The sequence below is a fragment of the Chelonia mydas genome, chromosome 2 (genome assembly GCF_015237465.2).
Source record: "Chelonia mydas isolate rCheMyd1 chromosome 2, rCheMyd1.pri.v2, whole genome shotgun sequence".
NCBI classification, from domain to species: domain Eukaryota; kingdom Metazoa; phylum Chordata; order Testudines; family Cheloniidae; genus Chelonia; species Chelonia mydas.
In genome coordinates, this window is record NC_057850.1 from 233,386,270 (window position 1) to 233,411,365 (window position 25,096).

Consider the following 25,096-nt stretch of genomic DNA (forward strand, 5'->3'; position numbering starts at 1 on the left):
CGTTGGGCTGAGATTCCTACAGAATGCTAATGTTATTAACCAATTTTAAATTTTTTTTAAAGGAAATAAAATGAGAAAGTCCATTAATGAACTTTACAAAATTTTGAAAGTCAGCTGAGACAAATGAACATTCTACTGAGATTATAAACCCTTTGGGATGAGGATTCCCTTCATTATACATGGGCACAGCACCTAGCACAGAGTGATAGACTGCCTCTCCTCCTCTTCCTTTCCCTATTCTCTCCTGATCCCCTATGATCCCTTTTGCTCCCCATCTAGATGAGGGGAACTCCTGTGAGCCTTCAGTGGCCAGGTCAGATATTTTGTAGTAACAGCTATAGGCTATGCGTGGCCCTTCCTCCATTTCATGTCAATGACATGTTCAACAGAGAATGTCACTCACTAATTCAGTTTTTAAAATCAAACATGCTAAGTGACTGTTGGCTTTTAAATTCAGTCAGCTGAGTTTGCAAACAGCTCTCTTTAACGTATAAAAATTATGCTCCTCACCACGGAAAATTTCAACCGTAAAAGATGAAATTTTGGGAACATTACCAAAAAATAGTGAGTTAATGCAAGTTTCCATACAACGTTCATGACTGTAGAGAAGCTATTCCATGAATCTTTAAAATGCTGTACTAAGCAAAACATATACAGCTCTCTGGGTCGGCATCATACTAAACTAGTGCAACTAGGGGAAAATCTGGCCTTCACTGATCAGATGGATTATTGCAAATATCTGCATCAATTTCCCATAAAACAGAAATAACATTTAAAATTAAATAAAAAAACCCAGATAAACAAATCTCGTACTTCAGGGCATAAATTTCACCAACTGGAATGAGGAAGGGATGTCATTCAAAGCTGCAGCATTGTACAAATATGTGCATTATGGGCATTAACACATTTATGCCTGAAACAGCGGGTGTTGGCCACTGAACTAAGCAGACGATCGATCTTGTCCACTTATCAATTCGTATAATCCTGCAGAATGAGACATAACTTTCTACCTATCGTGTACAATTAATAAAAGGTATATTTTATATTAAGTCACTAACTCAGTCAGGAAACCACTACTATGGTTGGAAGCAAAAGTCCTTTTCAGAAGAGATGTTAGCTTGATTAGAGAGTAAGCCATCTGCACACTGATCTAAACTAGCCAATTTCCCAGAAAATAACAAACCATTGATCAAACCACAGTTGAATCAGTTTTTCCTCTGCCAGTAGATATTTGATGGAACCACCTCCAGGAAGTCTGAGTATTATGGATTAATTCCTTGAAGGTAAGTGGTCTGAGTAAAGCAAGGACTGAGAAGAGAAATAATCAAGCATAAACAAAGGAGGTTTTTGCTATTCGGTACAAAGCTGGGCATATAATGTGACATTTTACTTAATTGTGTGTTTTTTGTTTTAACCTGTAACACGTTTCAAACCTGAGCTAAATCAGAAAGATTTGTATCAATGTATTTAGGACTTGATTAAAAGACATTATAGAAACACGATTAAAGTATGTCAACAGGAAGAAAAAAAACTTTTGAATACACCATACACCAAGTCATGTGAGCAAATCTGTTTCAGTCAGTGTAGGAGTCTGTAAACAGTGTCAATATTTGAGACACAAACACCAGTCTCAAGCAGCCCTAGTTTCAGAGGAGGGAGCGGGGATACTACTCCTGGATACAGTCTGAAGGTTCAGAAAGGTCAGTCAATATAACTGTGTTGAGTACAGAAGGAACAAAAGAGAGTTGGTCACAAAGGTGAAGGAAACATGCATTAAGGGGTTCGTACCTGGTGTCTCCACTACATGGACAATGGCATCATTGTTTGCATTGACTGAGTATGTGAAGTAGAACCAGCAGTCATCAACATCCTTCTCTTTACAGTGAGTCAGTGGATCAGGCTGGCCAGGCTGTGGTAACTTATCTCGACTTTCCACTAGTGTCATGCTGAAATTCTTACAACCCTGAGAACATGTGTCCTTCTTTTCTCCCTTTTTGAAAGCTCTGCATTGAACACAGTCCCTGTGGAAATACAAATTAGTAACACCACTTTTAAACATGTTCATGAAAGGGAGATTTCTAGTATATTAATTTCCATCTCATTGAAAAATCAATTGGCAAAGAAGGCAGAAATACCACCTGGAATGTGAGACTGCCATCTATCATCTCCCCCTACCTCTACACCCCGCCCTCCCCCCCTGCCCCGTGTCCTTTTTCTTACTCATCTCATTTCTTCTCTTTCCTATTGCTCTCCTTTTTACTTCTGTCCAATAAGAGTCTGGCTTAGCTGACCAAGACTGTATATTTTGCAACACTTCTGTAAACTTGTGACCATAAAGAGGAAATTAAAAGCGATGCCCTAAACAGCCTGATGCTGGTATAAATTGGACAGGTCTTAGAGTCCTGGTAAAACTGTGTGCTCTGCCAGTGTTTCTCCAGCAGTGAGATTATAAGTGAGACAAAAGCTGCATTTTCTCTCTTTGCTATTCTTTTCTCTTTTATTTTATGTGTGTCTTATTTTTGTCTTCTAGGAAAAAGAATCCGATTTTAAGAAAACAGGAACGACAGCTCCAGCCCATCTTAACTAACTATTACTTTTTTCTTCAAAAAAGGACAGTTATTACTCTCTTTAATACCGTCTAAAAGACTGTCAAACAAGGGTTTTTTATTCTAAAACCTGTTTCCATCTAAAGGGAAAGGGATCAAAGGATGTTGTTAAAATGAAATCCTTATTTAATAGTTTACAATGCTTCAACTGTTTTTCTTTATCGTCTGTATCTTTAAAAAATGTTTTTAAAGGGTCTGCCATGGTACTAAGCAGGCTGAGGTCTCACTATACCAAACTCCGAACCTTGCTTAAAACTGTTGAAATGTTGGACAGTAGGTGGGTTATGGCCCATATAGTCTATCTAAATGAATATAAGAGGTGTAAGAAAGTGTAATGCTCCTTTATCTTGGCTTTGTCTTGCTTGATCTTCTTTATCACCTTCAATACCAAAGGCATTGGAGAGAATGCATAAAGAAGGCCCCTCGTCCACAGAACAAGGAAAGCATCTCCCAGAGTGAGAGACCACAACCCTCCTTTCAGGCAAAATTGTTTGCACTTTCTGTTAGTGGTGGCGGCGGCAAAGAGGTCCACTTCTGGAAATCACCAGATCAGAAAAATGTGATTGAGAGTTCACGAGTCCAACTCCCCATTCATAATTTTGGAAGAAGCGCTTACTGAGATCATCGACGTTCTATAGGCCTGGAAGGTAATTGGATGTGATTGGCTATATATTAGTTCCATAGCTTTACTGCTTCAGCACAAAGGAAAGAGGATCTTACCTACGCACCCTGATGATTGATGTAGAACATGCAGATTATATTGTCTGTCATGAATTTTATTGATTTACCCCTGATTAATGGAAGGAAGTGAACAGAAGCATTTCTGACTGCCCTCAACTCTAGGGGCTTAATGTGAGGACATGCTTCTTGGGCAGACTTACCAGAAACCAAAGGAATCTCTCATGAGAAGGATGTTGTGACATGAAAGTACATGTCCTGAAGGTCGAGATCCAATCTGCTAATGCCAGTGATGGAATTATAGCAGTGAGTCACTATTCTGAATTTTTGTTTTTTCACCAAGTTGTTTAGGAGTCTTAAATCTAGAATCGATCTCTCTCTCGTCTGCCTTTGGGATGAAAAAAATACTTGGAGTAAAACTCCTTCCCTCTGTGCTGAGCTAGAACGGGTTCTATGGCCCCTTTGCATAGAAGGAAGTAAATTTCCTGTCTCAGCAAGTGCTCATGAGAAGGGTGGCTGAAAAGGGACATGAGAAGGGGGAAGGATAGAGTAACGTGATTTTATAATGTCAGATGTAATCTTCTCCCACACAAGTTGAAAATGGGAGCAACAGTCTACAAAGGTGTGTGTGGGGGGAGGGGTAGAAAGGTGTAGTTGCAGCTTGGTGATGTGGGGTGGTTCCAGGCTCTCAACCAATCCATCAAAACTGTCATTTTTATGACAAAGATGGTTGAGTGACAGACAGATCTTTCTCTGAAACCATGGCTTCTTTCTGGACAGCTTTGTGTGACTTTGAAATCCTGAAAATTGAATGGGACAGGATCTTTGTGCTGTTTGAATGTTTCTTTACATGTAGGTGTATGTAGTGGTGTGGTGGTTGTCCCTCTCCCTTTGGGTTGGAGAGAGGCCACACTGCCTCACCACGCCATCGGGACCGCCGCCTAGTATCAGGGGAATTAGCATTAGGCATTAGCGTCCCGCCTGGTCTAACGGGGCTGAGCAGCCAATTGTTTATAGCCTCTTGACCCTTTAAGCAGAGGCCAGGCAAACACCTTAGTCTGTCTCTGGGCCCTTTTTGCAGGGGCCAGAGCAGACACAACAGTCAATTAAGCTCTTAGCCCTTTAAGCTGGGGCACAGAAAAACCCCAGGAGTCAATTAGCTCTGGGCCCTTGGTGCAGGAACAGAGCAGAAACCCAGGGGTCAGTGTCCTAGCTCTAGTGGACGATTGACAAATGCAGGCCTCTGGACCTGGCGAGGGGAGGCTGCCACCCAGAGGTGGGGTGGCCGGTGGAGCCCGGGCCCACCCTACTCCACCGGGCCCCGGCCCAGGGCCCTAACAGTGGCGGAGTGATCCGCCACTGGGTCAGTGGGGAATCCAGCCGCAACACGCTGGCCATGCTTTCGGCAGCGCTACAGCCAGACTGAAGTCGGCTGTTCCTGGGCCACTTCCTCCCCTCCCCTCAGGGTGTACCTGCAACCAAGAGACATCTTCCATCTGCTCCGGGTAGGTGGCCAGCAGCAGTCCTGCAGTAGGCACAGGTCTGCAGTAGGCACAGGTTCCCTGGAGGGAAGGGACTCACTGGGCTGGGTAGCAGAGTCAGCAGCCAGGGGTGAATAGGAGAATGTCTGTCTCCCTCTGCGTTCCGGCTGCAACTGAGCCAGAGGTTCCGCCTTTTTATACTTCCCGTTCCTGTTATCCACTTCCGGTGGGAGGGGCGAGGCAGGCTTGGCTCCGCCCACTTGTGCACAAAGGCCAGTTCCTCCCGCTCTGCGTCAGAGGGAGGCCACACCGCCTCACTACCGTGTATAAATCCCAAGGGATCTCAAGGTGGCTCTGGAAACCTTCAGGCACATAAGGATTAATCGGTGGATTCAGCAAAGAAGCTTACTCCATCAAAGGGAAGGTCCCCAACCATATTTTGGACCTCCCTTTAGAACCCAGAAAGCTAGAACCAGGGTGCCTGATGCATGAGCACTGCTAATGAAACAGTACAAGCTGCAGTGTCAACTGCGTCCAACAAGGCTTGCAACAAGCTCCTAGCTAGTAGCTGATGTTCATTAATAATGGACTGGAATTGCTCGCAGTATTCAGGCGGAAAGCACTCAAAGGTGGTAAACCTAGAATAATTTCTGTCATCATATATCATCATAAGAATCTGGTAATGTGCAATCCTAAACTGAACTGTCACAGACGAGTAGGTCTTACGGCCGAACAGATCAAGACATTTTTAGTTTTAATCCTAAGGTGTGGATTTGATGGGGTGCTGTCTGCCACGTTCAGTCACCACTTCTACAACCAGGGAGTTACGTGAAGGATGGGAAAATAAAAATTCAGAGTTCTTGAATGGACCACACAATTTTTTCTTTTTTTTGTCAGCACGCTTGCATGTTGGTGATATTGTTGCTGGGGTCTGCTAAATGGTCTTGGCAGGATCCCACAGGGCCTCACTGACAGGTAAGGCAATTCTAGATGAGGGTCACCACTGTAGAATATCTAGTAACTTCCACTGCAACTCTCTGACATCCTCTAAGGGGATCTGTAAGGAGTTCGCAATATATTTTACTAAATCTTGAAGGCGGGGGAGGCTTGACAGTCTCATCTGGAAAAGATGAGGAGATATTCATTTGCAGAGTAGCCTCCTTATCTACTCTGGCCTCCTGCTCCTCAAACAATTCTTTAACTTGCGGTAATGGAAGAGGGATAGCTGAAGTAGGAGAAAGACTAGGGGCTCATGAAAACTGTTGTCAATATGCAGCCCAAGGATCCCAGTCTGGCCACTGAGGAGGTCCATGAGATACAGAAGGTGGTATCCAATGCTACTGGAACTAGCAAGGAGGAGCACAGTTTTGCAGTTCCTCTCTTTCCTTAAAAGTGTCAGGTGGAAGCTCCCTTCATTGGTGAGCAGGGGAATCCTGCACTGAGATTTGAGAATCGGATGGGAATTCCTTTTCATCTAAAGGAGGAGCTCTGCCAAAGTCATGGTGTGCTGGAGAATCAAGTGGTACTGATAGGTACCCATTAGCAATGGAGGCTCAGACATATCTGAGACAAGTAAGGCTTTGGAATTTCTAAATTGCTGTGGCACTGGGTGGAGTTGAAGCCAGGCTCCATAGTTGGTAATGAGGGTATAGACTGTTCCGGTAAGTCTTGTCTGATGGAGTTCAACGGTACCAAAGAAGATGAATCCTTGGTAGGTGCTGAGATAATATGAGAAGCCTGTTTTCTGGATGACCAGCTTAAGCATGGTGAATACCAAGAGAGTTCTAGATACCATCTTTTAAGAAAAAGAGTGCTTAGACTTCTTCCCTGGAGTGTCTTGCTACTGTGGTACAATGGAGGACCTCATTGCCAAAGCATGTTTGGTTTCGTTAGCCTTACAGAAGCTCAGAGCACTAGGCACAAGGTCAGTACTGATGGAGCCTGCAGCCTCAGTGATACCCAGTGGAGGATATGAGGTCTCCAATGTAGTCTTATTCTGAGAAGATTGAGGCATTCCTGGAGTAAACTATGAAGAGAACGACTCCTCTTTTTATGGGTTTTCCCTGAGTCCTCTGAGGATCTCTTTTGTGTAGGTCTGTAGAGGTTTGTGAAGAGCGTGCAGATGATGATGCAGCACTATGCTCACTCAGAGGCTGATGTCCACCGGGGGTCTCTGGGCTTGGATGCGATGCTGGATGGAGAGAATGCTCCATCATTAAGAGCTTAAGTTTCACCTCCCAATTCTTCATAGCTCTGCTTTTAAGGAACATCCATCTCCCCCTAACAGCAAATATACTGGGAGTGTCCACCACGAGCCGGGATGGCTTCTCCGTGTGACGCAAGACAACACTTGAATCCTGGAGATCCTGCCATATCCCAAGACAACAGGGATCCCAAAAGAAAAAAAACCCTCTTAAGAAAAAGGGATTATAAAGCAAACCTCTACAAAATAAGAGATATAAAATAAATTACAGAAAATAATTAGTCTAAAGAATAAACTCTGAACAGTTATAAATGGGCACACTAAAGGCTCCATCTCAGGCTGAGGCGGTTGACAAGGAACTGAGCACAGCCTGCTGGTGCAGCCCGATATAGTTTTGGTGCAGGGCATGAGGAGGCATAAAGCACATGCGCTGGCTGAATGGGCACTTTTACTGAAAATCTTCAATCAAAGGCGCATGCACTCCAGGTCGGACACGATGCAAAGAAGAATCTCTGTCATCTTATCTATGAAATGAGGGTCCCTTGCACTTAGGGTAGGAATATTTATAGATACTCAGGCCAGAAGGGACCATCTAGTCTAAGCTCCTGTATAGCACAGGCCATAGAACTTCCTCATAGGAGTCCTTAGTCAATACTAACGGTTGTGAAATACACAGAAATATTAACTGCAGTCACTGGATGAGGAGATTTGAACTCAGTCTCCTGGATGCAATCCAGGGTACCTTTGGCTTTACATAGAAACCAGGTTGCAAGGTTAACTATGATGCAGTAGTCACAGTCCTATAAACAGTATTATCCAAGAAAAGCCAGTCTGAACTGATTTTTATTTATCACAAATCACATTCTGATATAAAGGGAAGAAAGTTAAGGACTAAACGATCTTAGCTAAGGTAACCAGTCAAAGTTGTGTACTTTTTGTGTGTGTGTTTGTGACTCTTAACTTTATTTCATCTCCTCCTACTGCCCCAGGGGATTATATCCCTATATTTCAGATTGGAATATGAGAATGAAGCAGCAATGAATATCAAGGGCCCTCCTTTTCAAAGTTGAGAATATGTAAATACCAAAAATGCACATACACACAGCATCTCTGAAAGCCTCGCCTTTGTTGAACTGACACTTACTTGTGCTCTGCACAGACACCAAGGCAGGTCTGACACATTTCACACGTGGGGCCTTGGAATTTGGCATCTGTGCAGTTACAGGTTCCACACTCACAGGTTCCTCTTCCATTGCAGATTTGCCCATTGGAAGCCATACATGAAGACTTATCCAAAGAGCAATCACAAGCACTGCCAGTGAAATTGGGGTAACATTCACATACTCTACACTTGCAGACACCATTTCCTGCATGTTAAAAAGATATTTTAGTAAACTTAAGTAAATATTCATTTTGTGGCACCGAGAAATACTTTGAATAATGTTTGCCATCAGGGAATATTAGAAGTATAAACTGACTGATGCAAAGATAAAAAGATGACAAGTAGAACTAATGTTACCTCCTTCGAGAGGTTTTTTTTTTAATAGTTAAAGACATTTCTCTTCCCTCCTCACAAAACCACAACCAAAGAACCGGAAAGGCTGGTGAAAGGTCACTCATGGAGACCATTATAAAATAAAGCCCTCTCCCCACAACAGATAATCAGCATCAGTGCAACCTCTCTTTAATAATAAATTTAACATTTATATCATGCTAGTAGCCGAGATGCCTCAATCAGGTTGGGGCCCTACTCTGCTCGGCACTATACAAACATATGGCAAACAACATAATTTGCACCTCAACCTTGTTTTAGAAGAGCTTAAGTCTCATGACAAAAGGTCAGTTACTCTTCACAGTTGATTAAGTCCTTGGTCTTTTCTGAGACTGCTCGGAAGGATACCAAATAGTCACCAGTGGTTTATACAATGTGAACAATATCCACTAGTATCTGGGCTAAGATTACCAGCTCATTTTGTACTGACAGAGGTTACAGTAAGACAGTGTAGTAGTACAGTCTCAAGACACTTGACTCAGCATTTACTACACCTATCTTGTCAGATCCACCCAACATTTCTGAGATGTGGCATGTAGTAAAAACAAGTGCAAAATTCTCCCTCAAATGATTTCAGCTCCTTTAATCATTTATAATTTACTTTATCATTTTATATTAATACATACTGTAGGTATTTGCCTGGTGTCAGATTTATGAGATGTACAATAAATTCTGGTCTCCTTTTAAAAAAGGCAAAAGTATTTAAATTTTTGAAGGTCTCATAGCATTTTACAGCTTTTGTTAAATTCACTTTACATCACAGACTGGAGCTGTGATGGCAGGGAAGATATTTAATCTGAAGTGTTAGCATTTCTACTAGCACATACCATACCCTTGGCTATAGACCGATGGCCATTATATTATTAGGTAACTATCTTCAGACACTATCTGCTCAGGCCAGATTCAAATGGCTCTATAGTCATTTATCATATCCTCTAAGTCACCTAGCCACTGTTCAAATTTGTCAGCCTCACCCTGTAACATATTTGCAAAGTTTGGTAGAACTATGAACTATATTTCTCACCTCCGCAAATTAAGCCATTAGATCTATCACAGTTGAAGTTATCACATTCACAATATTTGCCAGAGTAGACTTCATTGGTGTTTTCCCTTTTCTTGCATACACACTGTCCGCAAATACACTCTCCATTGTTACTGCATATTTCTGTACTGTTCTCTCTTCTACAGTAAGCATCCATATCTTCACTATTTACTTCATCTGTGCTGCATTCACACTCTTTTCCAATACGTCCTTCGTTACACCTAGAGGAAAAATATATGCCTAAGATTTAAATTGGGTAAAACTCATGTGAACTGAAAATGTTTACATACAATAATATATACAAGAAAAAGATTCAACAGGATAGAAGGCAGTAGTCACTGTTTCTGCAAGGAATGGTTTGAGGTTCAAACTAAATACCAGCTGAGACTTAAGTGTAACCATCCTTAGGACCTAATTGTGCCATTAAGCAGTTTCTCAGCTGTTTACTTGTTCCAGGTGAAAAGCTGAGGGCTGCAACCTATGACAACACAGCTATGTAGCCATTATTTCTGTAAAATGAGATCATTATTACTTATTATTTTAATATAAAAGTAGTGCCAGTGGCTATTTACTATGGCTACTGCCCTTTACCCCACTTAATCTCTATCAAGGAAACGTTCTCGCTTGGACACTGGGCATTCGAGGGCTGGATTCTCAGAGGTACTGAACACCTGCAGCTCCCAATGACTTCAATTGCAGTGAAGGGGTTTCAGCACTTCAGAAAATCAGGAACAAGTGTTTATGAATAAAAGGTGGTTTCTTATGGTTACCAGAAACAAACCTGAGAGCCACTTAAACCAGAGATGAAGCTTTCATCAGGAAATCATTCAAGTGTAGAAAAGAGCAAGGAACTATTCTTAATATTGAATCCATTATCCTTTTAGTCTTTGTATGTGAAGTCAAGAGGTGTCAGTGGCAGTGATGTATAAAAGTAAAAGTAAGTGAAGCAGGTAGTGCTTCAGGCAGGTAATATTTGATGACTCCCCCTTTCCAAATGCTTACCAGTTAGAGAAACATGCCCCAATCTGCAAGCATTCAGTGCACACACCACTTCCACTGACTTCAAAGGGAATTCCATATAAAGTATCCTGGCAAAATTAGGTCCTACATTAAATATGCTCCTGAAATCTTTCCATTAAATCAATGTCTATTGCTGTTTGTCTTTAATAAATAACTGCATATGAGGGAGCTGGGAAAGCGGTTGAAACTTCTTCAATTTAAAAATAATGTTTAGAGACACAAGATGGGTGAGATAATATCTTTTATTGGACCAACTTCTGTTGGTGAGAAAGACATGCTTTCAAGTTTACGCAGAGCTCTTCTTCAGGCCTCAGGGCTTGTCTATACTTCTGGCTAAATTGTCATTGCTGCAATCGATGCAGCGGTATTGATTTAGTGGGTCTGGTGAAGATAAACTAAGTTGATGGCAGAGCGCTCTCCCATCGATGTCTGTACTCCACCCTCCCGAGAGGCGGAAGATAAGTTGGTGGGAGAGCATCTCCTGTCAACATACAACGGTGTCTGCACAGCACTAAGTCGACCCAAGTTACATCGACTTCAGTTACACAATTTATGTAACTGAAGTAGCGTAACTTAGGTCAATTTACAGCGTTAGTGTAGACCAGCCCTCAGATATGTACTCTAGGGCAGTGCTTCTTAAAGCCGGTCCACCGCTTGTTCAGGGAAAGCCCCTGGCGGGCCGGACCAGTTTGTTCACCTGCTGCACCCACAGGTTCGGCTGATCGTGGCTCCCAGTGGCCGCGGTTTGCCACTCCAGGCCAATGGGGGCTGTGGGAAGGGCGGCCAGCACATCCCTTGGCCCGCGCCGCTTCCTGCAGCCCCCATTGGCCTGGAGTGGTGAGCCGTGGCCAGCGGGAGCCGCAATCGGCCAAACCAGTGGACGTGGTAGGTAAATAAACCAGTCCAGCCCGCCAGGGGCTTTCCCTGAACAAGCGGCGGACTGGCTTTGAGAACAACAGATCTAGGGTATGTCTACTCTTAAAATGCTACAGTGGCACTATTGGTGTCTACACAGGGACTTAGGTCAGTTTAACAATGCCACTCGGCTATGTGGATTTTTCACACCCCTGTGATGCAGTTAAATTGACCTAATTTTCTTGTATAGACCAGCAAAAGTGGTTAATCCAGCTTTCCCCCACCCCATGACAGGATAGGTGTTAATGGTCCACGTCACCTTGAATGGTCCCTTGAAACATGAATTAACTACTTATGCTAAACAATCTGTTGCACCTTGTATTTAGTTGTGACACTCTGGGTATGTCAGTACAGCAAAGAAAATCTGTGGCTTGCCTGTGCCATCCAATTCGGATTCATGGGGCTCAGACTATAGGGCTATTTCATTGCTGTGTATACTTCTGGGCTCAGGCTGGAGCCTGGGCTCTGGGACCCTGCAGAGTGCGAGCCTAGAGCCAGGGCTCCAGCCGAAACCCAGAGGTCCACACAAGAATGAAACAGCCCTGCAGCCTGAGACCCATGAGCCTGAGTTGGCTGGCACGGGCAAGCTGCGGGTTTTTCTTTGCTGTGTAGACAGACCCTCTGAGTAATTCCCCAGACCCGAAGGAGCACTCTGTGTAAGCTTGAAAGCTTGTCTCTCTCACTAACAGAAGATGGTCCAATAAAAGATATTACCTCACCCTCCTTGTGTCTCTAATATTCTGGGACCAACCTGGCTAGAACAATACTGCATATAAATAATGTTTGGAATGTATTAACCAGATATCAATGTTGTTCACTACTCTCTGAGAGCTTGGATCCTGCTTCCCTAAAGGTGAAATTCTTAGGAGTTGAGCCACATTTTCAGGTTGTCTTCCTGGTTTTCTAGAAGGAATCATCTTTATTTCAGCTGTAAGTTTCTTTGAAAATGAAGAGCCCAAACTGGGACTATCGGGTTGATGTCTAACTAGCCCACTTCTAGGGCCAAATTCTGATCTTTTAAAATCCAGTACAACTCCAGTAAAGCCAACAGAATTAAGTCTGACTTTCACTGGTGTAATAAAGCAGAATTTGGTTTCTAGTTTACTTTCCATTGCTTGTGCTGAACACTAATAAATATAATTAATGAAAGGGAATTTCAATTATATATATAAACACATAGTTCTATATAGCCTAAGGGATTTTAAAACATATAAAAATTGAAAATATCTACGTAATTAGAGCCCCAAACATTAAGAATAAATAAAATAAAGAAAGCGATGAGGAAAATCACAGCATCTTAAAAGCCTTGTCTGTTAATACTGATTGGCCTTGAATTCTCATTCATCACTGGTCTTGAGCAGCTGGTTCCAGCTTGCCAGGCACTCCTGCCAAGAAGCTACAAAATGCATTGTAAAACTCCTTGGAAGAAAATCCAGACTTCATGTCTCAAAGGTAAAAATTAGGTCAATCTTAAAGCTCACAAGAATATTATAATTAACGCTCCATTTTTATTTGATCCTTGCAGTATTTTTCATAATAATGGGTCTTAAAATAGTAAGGTCTCCATATTCTTTGAAGGACCAACTCATGAAGGGCCAGATTCTGATACTTTGACTCATGCTTGGCAGTGCCTTACTACGTGAATAATTCCCCTTATTTTAGTGGGACTATTTCTGGAGACAAGTTAGTATTCAACACAGGTAAGGCCCTAAGATGACCAAGCACTGTAATGTTTCTCCCAGCCAACCTGCCCAAAATAAAAAAAAGCAAGCCTAATTAAAGAAACTGTGTGCTCATATTTCCCGTTTGCCAAAAAGAATAAAAGGTCCATTTATTTACCTGCAAGCACCACACTCAAATGTTCCATTTCCCTCATGGCAGTCTGGACTATGAGGAATTCCCTCACTTTGACACTGACATTCACAGATGAACTGAAGATTAATTTCCACTTCTTCAGTGAAACCCAGTGGTTTAATTTTAATGGTTTCATTTTGTCCTTTCTTTGGACACTCGTTAGCGGTTACACTAATCTCAAATTTAACCTGTAAGCGAAATAAATGGATTCTTACATCAGTACTAAAAGGTGCTCTGTCTAAATTATTAAAAAGTAAAATATTACAGAGATCTGCAGTCTTGTTCAATTCTTTAGGTATTAAAAATGTATGTTGTCAGCTATGTACTGTATACTTCAACTGAACAGAAAAATTACCTCATCTCCAATTGAAATGTTGGAACACTTTCTGCCATTTTCTCCTGTGCCATTCACTCCATTCTTGCAGTAAGATTTATAATTGATTGTTACTCCTTTTGGTAACTTGCTGTTTTCCAAGATAACCTCTGAAGACAAGGACTAAAACAAAAATTAGTTATTAGTTAAGTAATAACTACCATCTAGCTTTAAAAGAGTTGACAAATAAAGGTGGAGCCTATTAAATGGGCATTTCCTGAGGAGAGACTTTCACAAAAATGCATTCTCTACACACCAGCCTTCAGTACAGTAAAGGAGAACAAAATCTGGAAAGGAATAAAATTGCACATACATTATCCTTATTAGAAGACACTTTTCAGAATGTTCGGTGGATGGTCGTTAGGTTTTATCAGTGCTTTCTCACCCCAGGGTGTTTTCTTAACAGTTCTCCAAAGATTCATTACTTCTGTTTTAACCCACTTTCACTATTCTTTGAAGTACTACCATCATCATTTAAGGACCAGAGGTAGCTTCCCTCCAGAACTTAACAACATGGCTCAAAGACTACTAAACATAAAGGTTGCTGCGGTGAAGAAAAAGCACAGCTTCTTTCCTCTCCTTACAATAAGAAAAGATCATGCAGGGAAAAATAAGCATGTCCTCTTTATCACATCAGATGCAAGAAAACACAATTAATGTTAGATGGGTTTGAAAAGAGAAGATAAGTCTTTTTTTTGCAGAGAGAATGCTAATCTTTATATACAGCTGTGCACTTTTCATCAGAATTTGACAAGATTATGCAATTATCAACATTCCATCTTCTACTCCATTCACAATGTTTTTAAAAAAGAGCTTACCTCAGTGGGCTTCTCTAGAAACTGATGCCAATATACATGAATTAAAAACAAACTTACATTGTAGGCGTCAATAATCAGTTGAATCACATTGCTGGAATTTGCAGACAGAGTTCCAACTGCTGACTTTGGGATCAGATTTTTCAGTTCCTTTTAATATTAAAAGTAGAAAGTGTAAATTACTTTTACACAAATATAAATCCCAATCTAAAAGCTTCTCTATTATATACACTGAGATGCAGTAGATCAGAGTTATGAACACCAGAATTATGAACTGACCAGTCAACCACACACCACATTTGGAACCGGAAGTATGCAATCAGGCAGCAGCAGAGACCCAAAAAAAAAAAAAAAAAAAAAAAAGCAAATACAGTAGAGTATTGTATTAAACCTAAACTACTAAAAAAAGAAAGGAAAGGCAGCATTTTTCTTCTGCATAGTAAAGTTTCAAAGCTGTATTAAGTCATTGATCAGCTGTAAACTTTTGAAAGAACCACCATAATGTTTGTTCACAGTTATGAACATTTCAGAGTTTGAACAGCTTCCATTCCCGGGCTGTCCGTAACTCTGAGATTCCACCTTATACAGTCAGGAAAGAAGATACTTCTGTAACTATAAAAGGTTTTAGAACCATAAGCCATATTTGCTTCTGCTGCATTAAAACAGTCAGGGAGAGGGAGATCAACTGTCATCAAATGAAGGTGAAAGAAAACAAGTTAGTTCTGTTGGTAAAATCATAAAATACAAATAATGGCAAACCCACCTTTTCAAGTTCTCTAAATCAGGTATTGAGAGGACTAGTTTTAAAACATGTTTAAGAGTTATGTGCTTTTCCAAAACTCCTTCCCCTTAAGCTCAGCTCTGCCCCTCCCACAATTCTCCTTTGACTCCGGGTCTCCATGCCCCTCAGGTATTTTGAAGCAAAAAGTACGTCCTGCACTGTTATTTCTAACCTAAAAGTAAGAAAGATTAAATCCCACTTTCTGCTTGAAAAATAAAAGCAGACTGGTAGGTTTTATATTGGGACAGGCAACTGCTCAAGAAAAGAGTGCTTAGTAATTAGCAGGAATGGCAAAAATCACTTTCATGGTCACCTGTTTTCATACAGATTTTAATTTCAAATCAAATTAGTTTTGATGATTGCATACTGGATCATCAGAATCAGCCTCTCAACTGTCTGGAAAAATATAAGCAACAGAAGCTTATCTCATGTGATTTTTTTTTTTTTTTACCTTGTAAACTGCCTGAAACTCCTCAGTAACGGCAAAAATTGTCTGAATGTTGTTCTCACTAAGCTTCTGTACCAGGTGAGCAATGGAGGGATAATCCTGTAAAATTAGACATGAAACTTAATTCAAATTTAGCAGATAAAGAACAATCTGGGTTTTTTAACCTTACATAATATTAAATTGCTTTTTGAATTTTAAAAGCATAGGCTTCCAACCAAACAACAATAGTTTAGTTAAAGGGCAAGCTTTTTTAAAAACACAAACAAAAAACTCCCCCAAAACCAAAAAATACACAAAACCCTTCAAGGCAGGACTGTCTACCAGCAGGTGAATATGGTATAAACACATTTTAGACAAGACTATAATATAAAATAAATATAAAATAAATCAAATTTTCACATTCTTAATCACTTCCTATAAAGTTTGATTTAATTGATAACATATATCCTATCATGTTTCATAATACTTTTGACTTAATCAAAACCATTAGCCTTGTGTGGTGTTTTATCCATTTAAAGACGAAACAAATTGTGACTCAAATGTAGTCTTGTATTAAACAAAACGTTTATTTTAATCTACATAAAATGTGTTTGGGAATGTGTACATGCACACACTTTTTACAGCTACTTGTCTTTAGCAATCGAGTACTTAATTATCTGCACACATTTTATCTACTTACCAAAAAGCCACAAAAGCATAGTTGTTAACCACACTCTTGTCTTAAACGTATTACATGCTACATATCATCAGGCCTGAATAACTTGCACCTGAAAGTCCTAAAAGAGTTGGCTGAAGAGATCTCTGGCCCACTGATATTAATTTGTAATAAATCTTGGAATAATGAGGAAATTCCACAAGAGTACTAACATTGTGCCAGCATTTAAAAAAGGCAATGGGATGACCTGGGTAATGGTAGGCCAGTCAGCCGGACACCAATCCCACACAAAATAATAGAAACGCTGATTCGGGATTCAATTAATAAATAATTCAGATACAGGAATACTAATACCAGTCAATATGGTTTTATAGAAAACTTATAGAGCTACATGGGAAGGTACTGCTGACCCGAGTATGTCCACCAGTCTATGGGAGAAATCTTGCACCATCTCCACCTGTATGTCCACAGAGGAGGTCACTCTCGTATGCTCTGTAGTCATCCTGCAGAGGAGAGGACACCCCAGACATCACTGCATCATTCAGTAATGAGGTGGCTACATGCAAAGATGGTTGAAAAGGAGTCTCTTCAACCTCTTTTACAGGAGGCTCCAGGAGGGTTATTTGATCTCACTCAGTACTGACATCAGCACTGGGAACAATGTCCTGAGTCTCTTCTCTTGGAGAGAAGCATGGGAGGAAACCCCCAGGGATTCCAATACGGCCACTGGTAAGGCATGGGGCCCCCAACCCCTACTAGCGCATGGAACCAAGTCTCTGGACCAATGTGGACCCTCTATTGCATACCAGGAGCGCAACTCTCTTGATGAAGATGAACAATGCCTTTGATCCCAAGATTGAGGGGCATAAGAACCTACTTCTGACTCTAAGGAAGACACCGAGTCTCTTGACCAGGGAGATGCAGTACCACACAGTGACAAGGTCTGGCAGTGCGTCTCCAAAGACTTAAGCAACAGGGACAGCATGCTGGGCTTGCCTTTTGATGGTGTCTGGAGAGGAGGTGCCAGATGGTCTGAAGTAGGTACTGGATCTGAATAACATTGGTAGGTAAGTGCAACAAAGACTACATATCAACTGGTAATGGATCAGCAACTCCTGCACCACCACAGAATCTGGTACTGAAAGGCACTGGAGATCTCACACCACATCACATGCTTCTGGTGTGATCTGGACCAAGAGGGCTGACCTGATGCTGCTCTTGTTGCATCAAAGGGGTTGCTACAGTGCTCCAGCAGCGGTCAGTCATAATGCCACAGGCCCCAGTGCTGGAATCCACGAGCCTTCATGAGGTACCACTGGCACTGGGGAGTGCCTCCTTTCCGAGGACACTCTACCCTGTTTCCCAGCATGCCTACTGGATGTCAGTGCTGGGAATCTTGATCTTTTGGAGGAAGAGTCCTTTAAAGTACCCCACCAGTATTTCTTTTTTGGTCCTGGGGGAGGAGAGTGCTGCTGAGATACCACAATGGAGCACTCTTGACAGAAGTAGACGTGCATGCTGCCCACTTGGAACGTACAGCCATCTTAAGAAGTGACAAAGCTTCACCTCTATCTTTTTTGGTTCGGGGCTTAAATTCCTTACACATCTGGCACCTGTCCTGGATGTGATCCTCACCAAGGCACTTCACACATCAAAAATGAGGGTCACTCACTGACATGGGTTTCCTGCAGCTGGTGCAAGGTATACAGCCCAGAGAACGAGGCATTCCCCAGTACCAGGTGTCAGTACTCAGAAAAAGCAGGAACTGACAGATCTACTAAACTCTTAGAAAATGAAACATACACTAAACTAACTATAACTTTTTAAAAAACGTGTACCAACCATATACTCTAGAAATAATTTTCCTGAAAGGAAAAACATCGCCAAAGCAAGCTAACACACTCCAGCTACCAAGTATGAGCAGTAACAAGAAACTGAGGGGGAGTAAGGGTTGGCTCCATCCTTTATAGCATTGCAGAGCAGAACATGGCAGCAGAGGATGCATGCGCCACTGGGAGAAGTACGGCTAAACGAAAGATCTCTGATGCTGGTGCACCAGGTGCATGCACATTTGAAGTGGTGTGCGCATGTGCAATCACGCAAAGAAGAATGGTAAATAGTGATGAGGACAGGGAAGTCATTGGTCCATCAAACAAAGTACATTTTAATATAGTCAAATGAAAAGTTACACATCTAAGAACAAGGAATGCAGGCTATGCCTGCAGATTTGGGGGACTGTATCTTGGAAAGCAGCAACTCTAAAAAGGATTTAGGGTTTACAGTCAACAAGTAACTGAACATGAGCTTCTAGTGTGATGCTTTGGATATGTAAACAAGCGACTAGGGAGACAATTTTACCTCTGTATATAGCATCAGAGAGATACCAGAATACTGTATTCAGTTCTGATGACCACATTTTAAAAGGGTTTTGAAAAATTGGAGATGATACAGAAAAGAACCACAAAAAAGATTTGAAGGCTGAAGAAAATGCTTTACAGTGAGGCTTAAAGAGCTCAACCTGTTTAGCTTATTAAAAAGACAATTGAGAGGTGACTTAATTACAGTGTGGCAGTACTTTCACAGGGAGAATATACCAGCTATTAAAAGGCTCTTAAATCTAGCATAACAAGAACCAATGGCCAGACAAATTCAAATTAGAAATCAGACAATTTTTTTAAAACCAGTGACTGTGATTGAGCATTGAAACAAACTACTTAGGGACACAGTGGATTCTCTATCTCTATCTTTTCAAGTTACACCTGGATGCCTTTCTGGAAGATATGCTTTAGCCAAACACAAGTTATTAGCCTCGATACGGAGGAACAGGGTAAAATTTAATGGCCTGTGATACACAGGTAGCCAGACTAGATGATCTAATGATCCCTTTCTGACCTTAAACTTTATTAATTTACTTTGGTTTAGGCATGAAGACTTACATAATAATGACTCATTGTGTACATGTTATTTTCCAGATGACACCTCCCATCATTTGGTAAAACAATTCCACCAAGTTTACCATCTCCAGCAAAGTGGAATCCAGCATCCGTAGAAAATACCAACAATCTTGTCACATTTCTCCATCCAATTTGTGTCTTAGGGGAAAAAAAAAGTTTTATGATTTTTATTTCATTCTTTTAAAAACTAATCCCCCACCCCCACTAATTTGTTTAAAGCAATGCAACATACACTTAAATTTAAATACAAGGCGGCAGACATGACAAATATTCAAAAAAAACCCTAAAATAAGCCTTAAAAAGTTAGTTATAGTTAATTTATGCACATATTTTGCTCATGTCTGTCCTGTAATATTATCAGCAAGAGTAGCACTTGTATAGCACCTTTCATCAGAGAACAAAACACTTTCTGACCTAGACTCTTGTCTGTTCTGCTCTCTAAGCACTACCTGAGTGGCACAAAGGATGAAGAAACTGCCCATATCACCCCAACTGTGGAGTTTCCGTAAGACATAATGCCGACATAACCAATTCCCATACCACTACCCTGTAGCCCAATGATAGAGAGCATGTTTGGGGTAAAAGTGCACAGTGTGCTCTGGCAAGCCTGTACGGTCAGATGGTACCAAGGGACCATTATCAACTAGTGGACATTAAAGAATCCCCTAGGTTTCCAAGTTCCACAGCCAACACAGAACAGGCTAGAGAATCAGGGGAGCTATACCAGATCCCTGACACCCCCTCTTCTCATCTCTATTCCATCCATTGCAAACTGGGCGCAGCAGAGTTCTGAGCCTACAAATATGGGGCTCAATCCTGTAAACTTTCTCAGCCATCTACAGAAGTTATTACAGGATTGGGGTCCTAATTCATTTAAGACAGAGGGAGGAAAAAGGCAAAATACTCATTAGAATTTCAGAAAATTCATAGTTAAAGCTGCAATTCTAAAATAATGCATTGGCTTCTCCTTTAAACAGCAGCAGCAACCTTAACTCTGACTTAATAGTTTAACAGTACAATGATATTGTAAAAAAGCAATAGCTCGTGCTTGTGGTCTGGAATTTTGCATTGTGCAGGTGTGTATCAGTACCAATGACTGTAGGTGAAATTGTTTGGGAAATAACAGAATGAGAAGGTGGCACATTACAGTCTCTCAGGTTTATTTTATAGTATTATGTTTAACTTAGAGCTTCAAGTGTAAACCCAATGGTTGTACATATCAATAAGTGCTGGCATGTCACTATTGAAATGGCCTGTACTGAAGGTTTTTTTGTTGGTGGTTTTAGAAGTGTTTTAAATGAGAAGTATTGTGTGACATACAGTATTTTCATTTCTATGTCCGGAATGCGGGCGGCATGACATGTTACATTAGCTTCCAAGTAAAGGTTTCTAGAATATTTCTATTTGTAACAGGTCTTCCTATTGTTTTGTGAGTAGGAAGGAAGAGAAGGTTATTATTCACTTAAGATGTCACTTTCCTTTTGTTATCTCTACTGGGGCATTAAGGCTGTAATTACTTGAATAAGGATGACAGAAAAAAATGGGGGTGGGCTGGGGTGGAAAAAGTGTAGAAAGTTGTGCCCTGGCCAAACTCGAACCAGAACATACTACTGAGGAACCAAGGAAGTTTTGTGAGCAAGTGTTTTGTAAGCTCCTTTGTGAACGTTTTGAACTCGGAATCCACTGGTCCATAGAAGTCCCCCAAAAAGTAGCAAAAATTCAAAAGGGGAGAGTTAAGTTCTATCTACTCAGTATAAGTAGCCTGTAAAAAAGTGCAATACTCAGAAGTGTTTTGCATATATTTTAAAAGAAAATTCTGAAGGGTACATTACACGTAAAAGTCATTTGAGAACACTTGTTTGATCTTGTTAAAAACATCCATGTGCCGCAAAGATTTCATGATTTTGACTTTTCTTTTATAGAAACTTCTGGGAAGAGAATGTTCATGGACTGCCCTCCACTCCAAAGAGGGCTCATATTCCTAATTTCAAATTTCCCAGTAGGGACCTTCAGTGAGTGGAATGTACATACTATATAACGTAAGTGCATGCTTCCAGCTCTGTTTGCTCTGTCTCCACCCGCTGCCCTAAGGATAAATCTCTCAGTCTTGGTTGGTAAAGTGAAATGTAGATCTGTTTTTAAACTTCAGGTCAACAACAGTGAGACACTCAGATTGCATTAGAATAGTTTGATCTAATATAGTAGTAATGAAAATTGATATACACTTACTCCACAAACTGCAACTTGCATTATTGCATCAAATCCACCTTCAGGAGAATCCAAATTGCCAGATATGTGTTGTTTACCTACAAGTTCATTGAACGTCTTTCCGTTACTGGTAAGGTTGAGCACGTTTTTGTAACTAAATGGACTCGTACAGTTTTGGTCCCCTGTACAAGGGTTCCTGAGTTTGGCTGGTGTGGTACTTATATAAGGCATCACAGTTTTCTCCACAAAGGAGCCAAATCCTAAAACAGAACAAAACCCCTCAGTCAGAGTGTAATTCTAGTATATATATAATCATGATGGAATAGTGCACAGTTCAAAAAATTTCAATTTTCCCCCTCAACACTCCTAATATTCTTTTGGAACAGTTTCTAAACTGTACTTTACTAGAAGAATAGCAATAATATGAATATTGCTCATTTTTCTTCTATTATTTTTCAGACAATCAAAAAACACATCAGTAAATTCAACTTTACTATTTTTAAATCTACAAATGGTATTTTTCCCTTTTCCCACGCCCATTAATTAATTAATCCTTTCTTACCAATTCGAAAATCTGAAGTTATTTTCTTCATTTCTCTCATTAGAGCAGTACCAAGACTCTTCACATTCTCTAAATCATCCTTCATGGAGTAAGAGAGGTCCATAAGGTAATAAAGATCAATGGGGTAGTCTTCAGCTCTCTTAAATGTTAATGAAAATGTCTGTGGTTCCCCTAAACCAACAAAAATAACCCCCATTCATTACAAAATGAAGAGTAACTGAACTGACAAGAAATATAAATTCTTTATTGAAGGTCTTTCACCAATGTCCTAAAAAAAGGTTCACCCCAACCATGAATAAGGTTACTTCTACAACTGGAAGTGATCAATTGCAAATTAACATATCCAGGATTTTCAAAAGTGACTAACAATTTTGCATGTCCCATATGAAACACCTTAAAGAAGCCTGATTTTCAGAAAGGTCTGAAGGCCAACTCTTTGAGATCAGGTCCTTATAGGTTGTTTTATGTTGAATACATGAAAATCTGTGACACCAAAAATCAGTAGTCACTTCTGAAATCTTGACCTACATATTAATTTCAACAAATAACGTTCCTGCAAGGTAAGTAGCACAGCTTTTTTCCCCTGTCTTTTATGCCATTAAAACACAGAAACACAAAAGACTATGCATATTGTAAAATTAAGGAGGTAAAAAAAAACTTAAAGGAAATTAAGAGTTGGTTTACCCTTTCATCCCTATCTCACCCTGTTGTGATTACTTATTACAGCCTTAAAACATGGGGCGAACTTATATAACATGCAATAAAAAAAATCCAACAAAGATAGATCCCCTTTAAATGAAAAATTCAAGGATGAAAGACTTATTCCAAGATTCCTTTTTGCAGAAACATTGAAGAATTTAATGAGGAGTACTTGCAGCACCTTAGAGACTAACAAATGTATTTGAGCATAAGTTTTCGTGGGCTAAAACCCATTTCATCGGATGCATGCAGTGGAAAATACAGTAGGAAGATATACACACACACACATACACACACACACACACAGAACATGAAAAAATGGGTGTTGCCATACCAACTATAACTAGAATAATCAGTTAAGGTGAGCTATTATCAGCAGGAGAAAAAAAAAAAAACAACCTTTTGTAGCGATAATCAGGATGAATATAGTCGACTGAGTGTCTCACAGTGAAACTAATCCTTAAAATTCCACTCCCAACTCTGGCCAAGTAACCAATGGTTTCCAAGATTATTACAGATGGCAGATTGTCCCCCCCCACTTAGATCTGGATAGGCTTCATTAGGGCCCTGTATACCCAGACCCTACCAATGTGAAGGTTTCTGCCTGAAAGTGCAGAAACTGACACTTGGAACTTAGGGCTACACTCAGGACCTTACTGATATTCTAAAGTCTTGGGAAGATTCTACCCTAAGATGCTATAGAAGGATTTGGAAAACCTTTTACTAATGTGTTAAGAGTGAAATCTAGTTCCCCTTCATGAGCCATACAAGTCGGTTTTAGTTTCTTCTTGACTATTTTAAATTACTCACAGGCCAAGGCCATGCCTTTGAGCCTCCGAAACTCACAGGAAGACAGACACACTGACTGTCTCCCTTCATACTTCTTGAAAGTTATTGCCAATGTGAAGCTTCAAGTCAAAGTGCCACCTGCAATGGTAAGTCACTTTAGTTTCACGAACCCCCATGAAGCCACCATTCAACCCCTCACAAAGCTTCTCTCTTCCATCTGACTTTTAAAGTCTCATTTTGGCAGCCATTACTTTGTCTTGCAGAGTTTCTTAGTTTGCAACTGTCTCAACTAGAATCCTAACTTTAGTTCTACCCAGATAAAGTAGTTCTTGAATGAGCTGATACCCAAATAAATTCTCCATTTTATCCAAAAGATGGCAAGACTTTTCATTGAGCCTGCTAGATTCCTAGATCTCTGGAGTACTATTATAATTTTCTCTTGTAAGAACTCTGTTTTCCTGTTCAAAAGGAGCCAAGTCTCTATTTCAGGGATGAAAACGGCTACACAATTATCTTGTGGTTTGTGCTCATTCATCTAGGTCTGTACCCACTTCTTTGGCCTCCGAGAACAAGGTATCTTATATGGAAACCTGCAAATCTGGCTGCTGGGATTCTGCTCTCATGGTTACCAAACCTCAAAAACTAGTTCTCAACTAGTGCAGCCTTTGGGCACAGAGTGCTTTGGCAGACAGCAGTGCTCTTATAACTTTTCATTCTGTGTGTTTTTCATCTTCCCTCCCTTTTATTATTAACCTGCGTAGACTGTTGGTCCTTCATCAGTTGAAACTGAGCCGATCACAACACGTCTTCCCATCTTCTCTTGCGCTGGCCATCCTTTGTCATGCTTGTCCATATCTCCTTGTTAGGAAATCATCCCACCTCTTTGGAGGCTGACTGCATGGCTGTTTCTGTTCTCGTGGATACCACTCGGATATCGCTGCGGTCCATCTGTTGTTGCTGAGTCGGGCCACATGTTCTGCCCACCGTATTTTGCTGAGCCTGCTTCCAACATTATTTAGTTGGGGATGTGATTGCAGAGAGAAATGCCCAAAAATGTTCATTCCATCACCCTCTGTGTGACAGTTGATGTTCTTCAGTCTTTGTCAGCGACCACATTTCTCTGCTATATAACACCGCTGGAAGCATGGTCGAGTTAAAAAGATTTGCACGAGTTGTTTTGCTGATCTTTCCTTGGAGGATGTCCTTGATGTCACTGAATGCGCACCATCCAGCTTTTTTTCTGCGCAACAGTTTGCCTTTCTGATTGTGGCACATGTTGACTTCCTGGTCCAAATAAATGTATTTATCAACCTCTTGGATCTGCTCTCCAAGAGTTATTTGGGTTCTTGGCAGAACATCTGATCTCACGTATTTCTTTTTTGACCAGTTCATTTTTAATCCGACTTGACTACTTTTCACATTCACTTCTTTAAGCATTCTCTCAAGCTGAGCTGTATTTTC

At 40.8% G+C, this 25,096-nt stretch overlaps 1 protein-coding gene across 1 annotated transcript in view; it reads right to left on the bottom strand.

Annotated features, from left to right (window-relative positions):
* ITGB1 (integrin subunit beta 1) overlaps nt 1–25,096 on the bottom strand; it is a 74,222-nt gene that overhangs the window by 15,652 nt on the left and 33,474 nt on the right. The window contains exons 5-14 of the mRNA XM_037890965.2: nt 22,148–22,318; nt 21,607–21,845; nt 19,360–19,515; nt 15,772–15,867; nt 14,600–14,689; nt 13,707–13,847; nt 13,337–13,539; nt 9,545–9,783; nt 8,113–8,335; nt 1,789–2,021 (exon numbers count right to left, since the gene is read on the bottom strand). Coding sequence (XP_037746893.1) covers nt 1,789–2,021; nt 8,113–8,335; nt 9,545–9,783; nt 13,337–13,539; nt 13,707–13,847; nt 14,600–14,689; nt 15,772–15,867; nt 19,360–19,515; nt 21,607–21,845; nt 22,148–22,318 — 1,791 coding nt within the window. The remainder of the gene's footprint in view (nt 1–1,788; nt 2,022–8,112; nt 8,336–9,544; nt 9,784–13,336; nt 13,540–13,706; nt 13,848–14,599; nt 14,690–15,771; nt 15,868–19,359; nt 19,516–21,606; nt 21,846–22,147; nt 22,319–25,096) is intronic.